Source organism: Lissotriton helveticus, chromosome 5_1 (genome assembly GCF_964261635.1).
Source record: "Lissotriton helveticus chromosome 5_1, aLisHel1.1, whole genome shotgun sequence".
Classification (NCBI taxonomy): domain Eukaryota; kingdom Metazoa; phylum Chordata; class Amphibia; order Caudata; family Salamandridae; genus Lissotriton; species Lissotriton helveticus.
Genome location: NC_136065.1, coordinates 222,711,708 through 222,725,116, shown reverse-complemented (window position 1 = coordinate 222,725,116; position 13,409 = coordinate 222,711,708). Strand labels below are relative to the sequence as shown.

The window sequence follows — 13,409 nt, the reverse complement described above, 5'->3', positions numbered from 1 at the left end:
GGTGCAGCAGAAAGGAAATGTTGAATGGGGGCCCTGGACCAATGGTCATACTGGCCTGTATGAAACTCTTCGTATTATAGGCCTTTAAAGGTGCGTTACAAGTACAACCTAATGTTCCGCAGCCTAAAATCTGCTATAATGGCTTTCAATACACATGTCCAGTTCATTCCAATATGTGCAGTACCTGCAGTTATCAGACACATCACAATTATGAGTTTTGTGATAAATATCAGCAGGTCAAAACTACCCATATTTATTGGAAGAAAAATGCTTGGCATTTACGGAAGCATGTCGGTTTTGGTGCGGTAAGCACCCAAGACACATATCATTCCCCAAAAACTCATAATAAGGCGGTATTTATCACACTTGCTAAATTCTGACTTGACAGTGTTGAATTTTATCAGGAGTGATAAATATCACACCAATTGCTGGTCCTGGCAGCTCATAATGAGAAGTGCAGGACTAAAGTGGGATTATGAGTTGAGTGACAATTATCACATTGTTGCGGTTTCCTCTGATAGATTCTGGTAGGTCAAACCTGCCAAAATGTGTGAGGGGAAAAAGCATGTAAAAAAGACAAAACATCAGTGGCGGCCGCATTGAAAAAGTAGTGGTAGGATGGGCGAATTCGATTTAAAAAAAAATAATTAAAAAGTTAACTTATCTGAAGGGCCGCCGCTTCGCCTTTGTCCTCTTCTCTTTATCTCACAGCTTGAAAGCACTCAGGCTCCCAGACTTACCCAGCCAATCACAACGTTGCTGTCACTAGCATGACAGCAGCATCATGATTGGTCTAAGAGGCCTGGTTCAGTGCTCAAACATGGAGTGGGAGCCTCTGCATGTTCTCCACTAGGCCTTGCAATAAAGCCGGGTAGAGAACATGGTAATCGCTGCATGACGGTTTGGCTGGCAGAAGACAGCCGGAAAACTGTCATGCGCACTTAAGTGCACATTATACCACTCCTCCTCCCTCTCTGTGACACAGCCCTGCCCCAGCCTGCCCTAACCTGGCTCGGGCTCCCCCACAATCAAAAAGATTCGAAGCAGGGAATGGGGACTTAGAGCATATGAAAAATCAGCCCTGAAGAGTGGTGGGTAAGTATATGTAATTTTGAACACTCACCAATAGATAGCTCCTTCAGGCTGTGCAAGGTAGCATTTGGAGTAAAGACGGGATGTGTATTGTGATGTGTGCCTTTCCCTCTGATCAATCAATCAATCAATCAATCAATCAATCATTTGTAAAGCGCACTACTTACCCGTGAGGGTCTCAAGCCGCTGGTGGGTGGGGGGTGGGGAATGCTGCTACTGCTCGAAAACCCAGGTCTTGAGGAGTCTCCTGAAGGTCAGCAGGTCTTGGGTCTGCCATAGGTGGAGGGGGAGAGGAGCAAGGAGACATATGCAATACATCGTACACCTTAACAATAACTTTCAATGTACTTGGTGGCTTTTGCATGTTCTCCTGGGACCTGTTGCAGCTACGGAAATAAAGTGTTGAGGTTTGACAACTTTAAATAGCTCTTCTGCAGGGTCCTATTTACATTGGGGGCACTTCTTATTTCCTTGCTTTTTGTCTGCATCCGGTGGACTGCAACAGCTCATACACAGAGGCTATTTATTGGATACAGATAAGCAAATAAAATAAAAGGGAGAGCTGAGACAGAGATCTAGCTTGCTTCTTTGAGTCAAGGGATTTGATCTAAGTTTTCCTTATCACACATTTTATATTGAACCACAGGGTGTTTATCTGAATTTCTCTGATTTAGTAGCATCAGACAAGGCTTTGTGCTGGGCACTGCCTGAGGGTGAAAAGCAATTGTATTTTTTTAAGCTTTCTACTCAGGTAGACCTGCTTTCTTTTGCACTATTGTGCACGTTCAGTTGGTTAGTTTGAAGGAGGGAGTTGTAAAATGATCCCAGACCAGGAGGGTTTAAGTGCCTAGCCCTGCGTATGTCGATGTGTATTTATAAAGCTGTATATTGTGTAATGGCGGAGCATTGTGGAGATTCCTGGTCCTAGATGGCTTCAAGTGCATTGGCTGAGTGGTATGGTTGTCCTAACCCTTGATAGATTGGTTGAAGTGAAATGAGAGGTTCCAATCTTAAGAGTTGTGAGGTGCACTGAGAGCGCAAGGTGGAGATCCAACTCCCCAATCGAAGTGTGTTACAGTGCATTCACTGAGTAGTATGATGCCCTCAGAACAGGTAGTGCAAACATACTTTAGCGGAGAAGTAGGGTGGTCTCTGTTCTAAAATGCATAAGGTGCATTTGTCGAGCTGTGTGCTTAGCCCTATGATTAACCCCTCCCATGCTCGTGACGGAACCGCTCCGTCACGAGCCTCGGGTGGGCTGTGCTGGTGACGGAGCGGTTCTGTCACGGCCCGCTCGGCGCGCCTGCGCGGCGCATTCTATAGAGCGGGCGGGGCCGTGACGGAACCGCTCCGTCACCAGCACAGCCCACCCGAGGCTCGTGACGGAGCGGTTCCGTCACAAGCATGGGAGCGCCGCGTGGCCCCCTCCTCCCCCCTAGCGCTTCGGCAGAATTGCCGCCGCAGCGAAGGGGTTAATGCACTGAGATCCATTTGCAGAGTAATATAGTGCTGTCATCACCAGATGGTTTCAAGGGCCTTGGTCAGATAGTGGGTGGTTCCAGCACTGGATGGAGTAAGGTCCTCTATGAGAGCAGCGTGCAGTCCCCCGAATTGGGAGAGTTAATACACACCAGTAATGCAGTATTATAGTGTCGTCCTGGATGTTTTATGGTGCTCTGTCAAACCAGTGCTGTGAAAGGATGAGTTCAGGTTCACTCACTGCCATAACAGTGCACAGGTTTGTCCTAGCCTCTAGTGCCTTAGCATCTACTTTTAGAGTAGGGAAATGATCAGTGCTTGGGTTTGTTTGTAGGATCAACCCACAGAACACTGGCCTAGTTCATATAATGGACAGATATGATAATAATTACTGGGTTACTTAATGGGGGACACACATCATGCATTTTAAAACATTTAATGGGATTAAGGCATCTACTACAGAGTACTCAACATGTTCTACCCAGCATTAGCAGTGAAATTCCTATGGGGATTAGTGCGCTTGCTGGTGAGATCTGTGTGCACTCTAGTCACACCTTTAACTTGTCATAAAATAGCGAAGAGAGATAATGCACCCGCTACAAAGCACTGGCATGGCTTAACTGTTGAAAATATGTAACACTGCAAAAGACAGGTCACTCTCACGTTCACCTAAACTCTCAACTCTTTCAGGTTTTTAATGAATTCAAGACTACACCATCAAGATTGGTTTGTAAACCTTATTACTTATTCACCAAACTCTTTATCAAAAACAGCTTTAAAAAGGCACCATTTGCCTCTCCTTTTTCAAATGTTTCTTAGGGCCAGTACCACATGGAACCCTCCTTTTATCAGTGTTGCGCGCTCGCTTCACTCGGTTTCTAAGTCAACCTCCTCCCCAGCTTACATCTCCCCACCACTTTGAAATGTCACCAGCTGCCCCTATGTGTGTATCTGTGTGTGTGGGCTCTGTGCCAGTTTGAAAATCAAGCATTTTGTAGGTGGTGATATATTAGCAGAAGTCGAAATATATATTGGCCCTTTCTTGAATTATTGTTTCTTATTCAGCCTGATGACAGAGCTCTCAGGAACAGACAGACCATGTACATGCCAGTCATGTGAGAAGTTGAGGACCCACTGCTCTGTGCGGGTGAACCAGAGATATCCTACTTGTTTGCCACCATGGAGTACAGCTGCCACCTATATCCTGGTGGACAAATACTTCACACGTCCCTCCTCATCCTTCATTTCATTTTGTATCTCCCCTACACAGTATGTCTCTCCCCTCGTGGCCGTCTGCCCAAACTCTTTACTTCCTGTTTTTCTGCAGCACCGAGGGTGAGTGGAGGCACAACATTTAGTTCCCCACAGTGGGCAGCCACAGCGTCGGCCACAATGTTTGAACCCGCCTCAGTAAGGTTCCTCTTCCTTTTCAGGAACATTGGCTCATCTTGTGAGCCTCAGCCCTGGCTGATGTACCGAAGAAAGGGACTTTTGCAAGGATTTGGGAGGGGAGAGAGAGAGTTTCTTATCCCCCGTTCATAATGCTGTGCAATGTATTTTTGCACAGTGGAACATTCAGCCTACATCACGTACATGCAGTATTGTAGTCTATTCACAGAAACTATGGGGCTCATTATGATGGCGGGCGGACGTAAGTCCGCCCACCACCCTATCGGAAATCGGGACCACCTGACAGACTGTCAGCGGTTCCAACATAGGTATTATGATGCGAACGCCACCGAAGCGTTCGCAATGCCTATCTTTTGTATTGAGGCTGGTGCTGCTGGCTGCTGCACACACCGCAGTACAAAAAGGGGTCACTAGACATATCCCTGCACTAAATGGCAGGCACCATGCAGTGCCTGTCATATGGTGCAGGGAAATGTAGTGGGGCGCCATAGGTGGCCCCTAGTGCCGACACCGGAGGTCCAAGAGGGAAGGAGGGCCCGCTACGGTCCCCCAGTGTCCCTTTCCACCAGCTTTTCCATGGTGGGTGTACCACCATGAAAAGACTGGTGGGGAGGGACATTGTAATCCCTATGGCTGTGCCTGGTAGACACCACCAACATTGAAGGGATCGCGAGGCCCTCCGCCGCATCGGCGAGCTCAAGGAGCCTGTCGGTGGCGTGGCATTCGGTGTTTCCGACCGCCATCACACTACTTGTCACCCTAATGTGGCGGGCGGTGAAGGTGGGTCCGATGGCAGTGAGACCGCCAACGACAGCCTGTCTCGCCTCCATCGTATTCAGCCCCTAAGTGCCAGGGACCATGCATAGTAACTTGTTGTATGTAAATTCTGACTTATGCTGTTCAGCATATGCAAATTGGCCCAGGACGGGCTACCACAATTTGCATGGACTTCCTTTTAACATATTGTATTTAGTTTGTTTACAAAGACATGCCACAGGGCCCCATTATTAGTATCACATTATCTCCACAGGATCTAGTATTTTCTTATCTACGCGTGAGATAACAGGCACTATAAGTTGCTTTCCCTGGAATGGGGAAAAACAAGCAGACTCCGGAATAATGAGGCTAAACAGGCCCAAAACTTGAGCTTGGGGCGGACGGTGAACGGGGTTGGGGCTCTTTATTATTGCTTATGGGCCTTGGCAACGGGATGTGGGTGGCAGGGAGTGGGTTTTATATTCTCTCAGGAGAGGGAAGCTTCTTCTTCTTGACACATGCTGAAGGATGGGGTGTGGGAGGTGTCCTCAGGTGCTTCTGAGATGTATCCAGGTCCGTGGTGGCTTGGTGAGCAAAATAACGATGGATTAAACCCAGATCTGTGACTGGGGGTGAATGTTTTGCCATTGTGCAACATTCCATCCATCATCTTGTGTGTTTTGCTGTTCACCCTATGTGGGAAGGGAATGCCCAGATGTGGGTCCCGTGCTCACTACGCCCCTGGAGTCAAGCTATCCTGGCTGAAGATGGTTGCTAGCCAGAAACCAGTCCTATGATTCTTGATTCCGGTCCAGGGAAGACATGGCTTGGCCGTTCGGGCTGGACTGTTCCCATGAGGCACAGGGTCAAGACTGATTTGTATATGGCCATGTCTGAACTTTGGTGGCTTGGTGAGCAAAATAACGATGGATTATATCCAGATCTGTGACTGGGGGTGAATGTTTTGCCATTGTGAAACATTCCGTCCATCATCTTGTGTGTTTTGCTGTTCACCCTATGTGGGAAGGGTATGCCCAGACGTGGGTCCCGAGCTCACTACGCCACTGGAGTCAAGCTATCCTGGCTGAAGACGGCTGATAGCCAGAAACCGGTCCTAGGATGCTTGATTCCGGTCCGGGGAAGACATGGCTTGGCAGTTCGAGCTGGACTGTTCCCATGAGGCACGGGGTCAAGACTGATTTGTATATGGCAATGTCTGAACTGGGGTGGCTTGGTGAGCAAAATAACGATGGATTAAACCCAGATCTGTGACTGGGGGTGAATGTTTTGCCATGGTGAAACATTCCGTCCATCATCTTGTGTGTTTTGCTGTTCACCCTATGTGGGAAGGGTATGCCCAGACGTGGGTCCCGTGCTCACTACGCCACTGGAGTCAAGCTATCCTGGCTGAAGACGGCTGATAGCCAGAAACCGGTCCTAGGATGCTTGATTCCGGTCCGGGGAAGACATGGCTTGGCAGTTCGGGCTGGACTGTTCCCATGAGGCACAGGGTCAAGACTGATTTGTATATGGCCATGTCTGAACAGGGGTGGCTTGGTGAGCAAAATAACAATGGATTAAACCCAGATCTGTGAATCGGGGTGAATGTTTTGCCATGGTGCAACATTCCATCCATCATCTTGTGTATCCAGGTCCGGTTTCACAGAGGCTGGAATGATCTGGTCTGGTGTTTGCGGGCTGGAGCCATTGGCAAATGAAATAAGTGGTCACACTCATAGGAAGTTAACACTGTCCTAGTAAGCTTACAGCATCTTACAACAGCAAACAAAGAATGGCCTGGAATGATATCCCCTACAGCCTCTTTTAATGGGGGATGGATATAACATCTCTGTGAAACACCAGGGTCATGCTATATAATTGGGGATGTTATCTGGTCCACCTCCGGGGTGGAATAATTTGGTTTAGGCCCAGGGGTCATGTGACCAGGACAACATGGTGCTGAGACCTCGAGACAAAGTGTTGATGTTACCACCAAAGCCAGGATCTCTGAGCCCTTATTTTTGCCCCACAATCCAGTAATTGGCCATGGGGTTTAGGTGAATCCCACCAGTGTTGCCACCTCATTCTGCCAGTATGGCTCATTCTGCTCTGACAGACCCAGCTGGTGGCGCCAATGCATCTGCAGTTCCAAATCGGCCTGCACAGCGGTGGGAAGGTGCCAGAGGTGGTACGGCAGCTCCGCTACTGGAGACTCAGCGTTGGAAGGTCAGCACGGCCCACCAGCCTCATCAGGACTGATGCAAAAAGCCCTCACCAGCCATGGGAGTTGGTGAGCCTGTACTGGTGATTCCGGCAACTAGGGGCTTTTCACAGGCCCAGGGGGGAGTACCATTCTGTTTGTGTACATCCAGCTGGCCTGGGGAAGGGTGCGGTGTTGCACTGGCCGGCTCTTGTTGGGGATAGCAGGGGACTCAGTCAGCCCATGGGACTCGCGTTCACCGACAGCTCTGTAGCTTTCACTGTATCAAAATAGGTGAGAGTGTTGTCTGACAAGAGGCTATGTAGCAAAGTGTGGTTCCCTCAGCTGGACGAACTTGTGGCGATGATGGTCATCACTGATGACTATTCCACGTATCTGGAGTTCAAGCTGGTATCCACACGAGCTGGATTAGTGTGGTGTTGCTGCCCTATATTTTCCTCAATATCTCTGCAGCTTTCAATTCAGCGTCCTATGTCACACTGATACATCAAGTCAGTAATTGAGATATACTAAATGTATGTATTGAAAATATATCTGCATCAAAGATAGAAAAGAAGAAAGCCACCCACTTTGCAACTGTGCTACATTCACTGCTTCAAGGGAGGTGTTCAGTGCTCACTGCTCACACGGGCTCACATGTTGATAATTACCCAAAAACATCTGGTGTGTACAAAACAATATGATATTGGAACCACACATTGATAATCAGTGTCAATGGATATTTAGTATCTATAGGTCACAGGGAGGGAAAATCCATAACAAGTTCAAGTTGCCATATGCATTGATGGGTTTCAATCCTTGGCAATTATTGTGTCATCATCATGACTGATTGTTAATGCTGGAAGCAGCAAGCCATGCATGTTTACGACTTGCCCGAATTTGAGGAGTAGTTATGGTCTGGGAGCAGCCTATCTGGAGTCTTGACATGGAGATCTGAATCTTTTCCATGTTCTTTGCTGGATGTGAGGAGTAAATTGGATTTGGTGTTCACTTGAGTGCTGCCGTCTGTGGCAGCCACATCTATTCATCGTTACTTATAAGGCCTTAGGTACAATCATATCAAACGCTGGTGACAGAACCACTGTTATTAGTTCCACAAGGTGATCTTGATCTCAGCTCCCGGACAAGATCCCCATACACACAAACCAAACAACTTTCAGCCTCTCTGTCTCTCTGTCCATCTGAAAATGTAGCTGGTAACTGTGACAAGTTCAGGTGCACTCCTAATGCTCAAGATGAGTAGTGAGGGACAGTATGAGTAGTAGTGAGGGACACTATGAGTAGTAAAGGACAGTATGAGTAGTGAGGGACAGTATGACTACATCCCTTTTTTACCCAGACACTTGTGACAAGCAGATTGGGTACCACATTGCCCTAAAAGAAGCTGTTGCCCTGAGCTACAAAAGAGGGGATATAGCTACATACCTCCCCTAATTTGCTAACCAGTAAGATAGCTCATTGATATAAGTTCCTGGCCCAGAGATAATTTTCGCCTCGGTGCCTATTCCAATCATGGAGTCCCACTCTGCAACTCTGGGCAATAGCTTGCTTAATCTCCACAACGGCCCCCACAACGCTAAGGATGCCTGGCCTCCACCTTGGGGGTGGCCAGGAGTGGACACCTCACAGGGAAAGCCAGGATGGGTTCCACAGCGGTATTCGTACAAGCGCCTTGAGACCCTTGCGGGTGAGTAGTGCGCTATACAAGTATCAATTTACATTTAGAGATGTCTGTTTAACCAGCAACAGAATCAGACACCAGCAAGGCAGGGCTCTGACTTTCAGTCGTTGAGGTCAATACTTCGAATGCCATTTGGGTTGAGTAATTTTTATATCAATCATTTAAGTGCCAAAGCACTTCAGTTTGAGGCAAGTGATAGAAAAAATCTTATAATAATGCTACTTTCTCAAAGCTGCATTACAATGGCCCGCACGGCCAAATACACTGCACATGGTTCACTTCTAAGCAAGTAAACTACAAACATGGCTTGGTGATGTGAGGGATGTGTGTGCCATACAGGAACTGCCTGGATATTCAATTTCTATCTTTTCTTTTTTTACTTCTTCCATTCTGATTAATGCCAGGTTTACACCTAGAACTCTTCATCCAGCAGATTGAGTACGTTCAGGACATGACCCATGCGGCTGGTGTCCGCCTGCTGATACATGACCAATCGCAGATGCCCTTTCCTGAAGACGAGGGAGTGAATATTCCACCAGGGGCAGAAACAGAGATTGGCATGATGAAGGTAAATACCATTTAGAGACTTCATTAACAACACTGACCGCAAAAACACAGACCAATGGGGTCAAGTCAAGCAAACATATAGAATGAAAAGGGCGGTTCTATACTCAATGTCTGAATGTGCCGACACCGAGCACTATAGCCAAACACGAAATCCTTGTTTAATGCATAAACAGAGGCCTGGTGCATTTAGGAGAACCTGTTGGCCCATATACATGCATCACTCTACAGCGGTAGAATGTATGAAAAACACATACAGTGCCCTGTACTAACAGGATGCTCTCCTTATGTGATACACATGCAGTGTTCTACAACAATATCTGGGGTCCTTTGTGTAATACACACATAGGGTTGTATAATGGTAGAATGCATTCTATGGCTAATCCACACCCCAGCCTCCGTGGTGTTCATTTGTACATCTTAGTTAATACACATACAATCCTCTTTGATGAGACTAACTAGTCTTTGGTTGAGTTGCAAACAGTGCAAGGGCTCAACAAATATGGAAAGATACCAGGCATGAATAGAGCTATTTGGTGAATCATTGCCTTACATTTAAAAAAAAGATGTTCCTTCGGAAAACATGGTCAATTTTACACAAACTTACAGTCAACATATATTCTTTTACTTAGGCCCTCATATTTTTTTTTACTGAGTTTTATATAGCGCAAACTTGATCCGAAGGTATCACAGAGCTTTACATAGCACCAGTTGCGTTAGATGAGGACACATTCATTTTTGTTAGGCACGGAGAGATTAAGTTATTTGCCCAGAATCACAGGATGTTCATCATCATTGCCGAGACTCGAACCCAGTTTCCCAGATTCAAAGTTGAGCCCCCTAGCCCTTAGGCCAACTCCTCTTTTTACAAATGGCCTTTTAGATTTCGAACCCTGAGGACATTTCTGTTCACAAAGGGTTCGAAATTAGGAGTAATACAGAATTTATCACACTGGGTAATTACTGGGTATGATAAAGTCCGACCGTATGAGTTACATTTCTATAGATAAACTTCTGGAAATAACTCTGGAAAAAGGTCCAGCAATTACCAGAACATGTAGACTGTGAAAGGTAAGTACCAAAACCCACATGTTATGCCTCAAAACGTTGTAATAGGCAGTCATGATCTCACTAGCTAAATTCTAACCCCCATGTAATGGAAATTTATTGATTGAACAATACTTATTTTTAATAATATATATTAAGGATTAAAATTATAATTATAAAGGTATTAATATTAATAATTACCTCTTATTCCGAGATACTCATGATGAGGGCCTTAGAAGCATGCATCAAGAAGCAACCACAATTTATTATAATAAACACACCATTGGATAGTTCACTTTCCTAATTTTGAGTATTTTCAACAGTAGAAATAAATTATAAATATATAAGTCAATTATACCATAAAACAGAATCAGCTGAATGGACTTGTGACACTGAGCAAATAAATATACTTCTATGCTGAAGGAAACCTGAGAATCGCTGTAACTCAGAATGGGTGCGGCATTTACCTATACCTCATAACATCTCAAAAAGTAAGGTTGTCAGTTAGATTCAGGTGGATTAACTGCCTGCCTGGCAGGTCAACAGGAGCCCTGGCTTCAAGCTGCACCACCTTCCCTTGGACAGAGGACTGCACACCTTATTAAGAGAATCAGCTGAGGCTCCACGATCATAACAAAATCTGTTGTTTTCCTACCACTAAACGCAGCCGGGGAACCACAAGCCGAGAAACTCATGAATAATACCAATGAGTTCCTTTTAGACACTTTTTTCCACCACTGTTCCACATAACAGCGGAGTCAAACTCTTCCATTTCATTTTTTTGTTTGTAGTTTTATATAGCACAAACTCGGACCGAAGGTATTGGGGCACTTTACATGAGCACCAGTTACGTTACACAAGGACAGATTCATTTTTGGTAGGCACAGAGATGATTGTATGAAGTAAATTTCTCTGGTCCAGCTCAAAGGTGAGGCACATATACAAATGTGCTAAAAGACACTAAAAGAAGCAGCACACCAATGCAGCATGTTCATTTCTTTCAGGTTCACATCAAGAGGCTGAAGTCTCCCTACAGCAGCCATTGTACAGACGGAGAGAACATCAGGAATTTCTACCGGGACAAATACGCCGCAGGTTACACACGAGAGGTAAAAGTGTATATACACTTCTAGACTACGTCACCAAAGTCAAACGAGGGAGAAAAACATCTGGACACTGGGGCGGTACAAAGATGGCTTCCCAAGGTCAGGCATTGGAGAAGGAAAATGGCTGCCCTGTAAACCAGCGGTGACAGGTTATTGAAAGTAACAACCCAAATGGTGTCTGTGGGTACCCCGGATTAGTGACAGCTGGTGGTTGCAGAATATAGCTTTGTATGAATGCATTACTGGTAAGGACATTTATGTGAACAATAGTCATATATTACAATCAGACAGACATTGGACTTCAACTAAATGTACATGTCAAACTGACGTGTCATCAACCCCTTGAATTTTACAGCTCACAATGCTTAAGAAATCTCATTTAAGCAACCAACATGTCCGATTGGAGTAGCTCATTTCTAAACCTGTTTTTATTACGTATTTCTCGGAGGTTTAGCTCAGCCATTGTTTGCCCCACCCTCATAAGAAACAATTGTTTCACAGAATATACTGTATTTCCCCATGTGTAATCAGAAAGCGATGACACGTGATCTGAAATTAGTAATAATAGCAGGGCTCTTTATTAACATTTTTACCGCAAAACCCTGGCTGTTGAATTAGGATAAAATAGTTGTGCTTCTAAATATAGTAATTTCAGAATACAGAACTCTTTATATGAAATGAAAAACATTTTTATTAGACACGCTGGTTAAGAAAGATCCTGAAAAGAACACTATATAAAAATAGTTTAGCAATAAAAATGATGGCAGGCACAAAACAATGTAGTTTGACTCAAAGCTTCAAGTGGGAGAGAGTTTTATGGTGCAGTTTAAATACAATAGAGGTTGGGAATTCCAATGTTTAGATTCCAGCGCTAGTAAATGGAAGGGCACGATTACAAAGGGCACAAAGGTTTATGTCTGACAGGACTTTAAAACAGCTGAAAGAAGTGGTTGGGGAGGAGCAGAGAGGAGTTATCAAGGGTGAGGGTCAGAGCTTTGTAAAGACTGTAAACATTTACCCAGAATGAGAGGGAGTTCACTGGTTTGAATGATGTAACTGTGGAAAAATGCAAGTAGTGAAAAATAACTGCACAGAGAACAGCCTCCAGCATACAGAAGAGGTTAAAAACTATAAAGAAAATCCAGGAAAGCTTCTCGCTTGACTATCCTCTCCCTCACACTGATAGTGACGTCAGGTCTCCTGCGTTCCATTAAGCCCATCATTCCTCAAGTGCTCCAGAAATACCTTACATCTCCATGGCATTCATTACATTACAAATGAGCGAATCTTAGCTGCATTTCTATTTGAAATTCTAGCAACACGGATTAGTTTTAAGATTAATTTAAGAGAGTCAATGTTCCAAATTTGAGCCTTAGACCAAAGTCATGAGCAGGAAGAGCAACAAAGAGGCGTCAAAAATAAGTCAGACGAGTAGAAATAGTGAAACAATGATATGTAATAAAAGAGAAAAGAAGAATAAAAGAACAATCGGAAAAAACAACTCCAAACATAGAATGTGATATAAGAAAATGAAAGAATGGAGCCGGTTTCCTTTGTCAAGCTAACTTAATATATATGTATAATGCAGGAATAAAAGCACAACAAAACTGAGACAGATGCATCCCCAAATGCAACTCAAGACCCAGATGCAACCAGGAGAAGAACAATGAGTCACCGGCTGCCACATTCCCATAGAGAGATCATGTCTTAAAGCACGTCCTGGATATGCCACCAGTTTAAGCTTTTGGTAATTACCTTCCCCTTCATGGCAAAGTACCTCAGTCCTGTAAGAAAATGGAAAAATGTAGTTACAGTTTTTTTCTGTAAAGATTTTGCACCACAACACATCTGAGTTTCTCTTTTCTTGACTAATGTTTCCCTTACAGTAAGCCCTGTTAAAATCCTTTCTTAGACAATAGATCTCCTTTGTCTAGTTCAGTCAAGTTGTTTCTTATTTCTTTCTGGAATTCCCACCTATGCAAAAACCTTCCAGTCTTGGACCTCCCGGGGTGCCTGCCCTTCCAGCGTTGCACTGTAGCAACCACAGATGTGA

At 45.0% G+C, this 13,409-nt stretch overlaps 1 protein-coding gene across 1 annotated transcript in view; it reads left to right on the top strand.

Moving 5' to 3' along the window:
- The window catches only part of LOC144752429 (epithelial sodium channel subunit alpha-like), a 198,477-nt gene that overhangs the window by 67,827 nt on the left and 117,241 nt on the right, over window positions 1-13,409 (top strand). Inside the window, exons 4-5 of the mRNA XM_078640360.1 lie at window positions 9,044-9,207; window positions 11,255-11,359. Coding sequence (XP_078496486.1) covers window positions 9,044-9,207; window positions 11,255-11,359 — 269 coding nt within the window. The remainder of the gene's footprint in view (window positions 1-9,043; window positions 9,208-11,254; window positions 11,360-13,409) is intronic.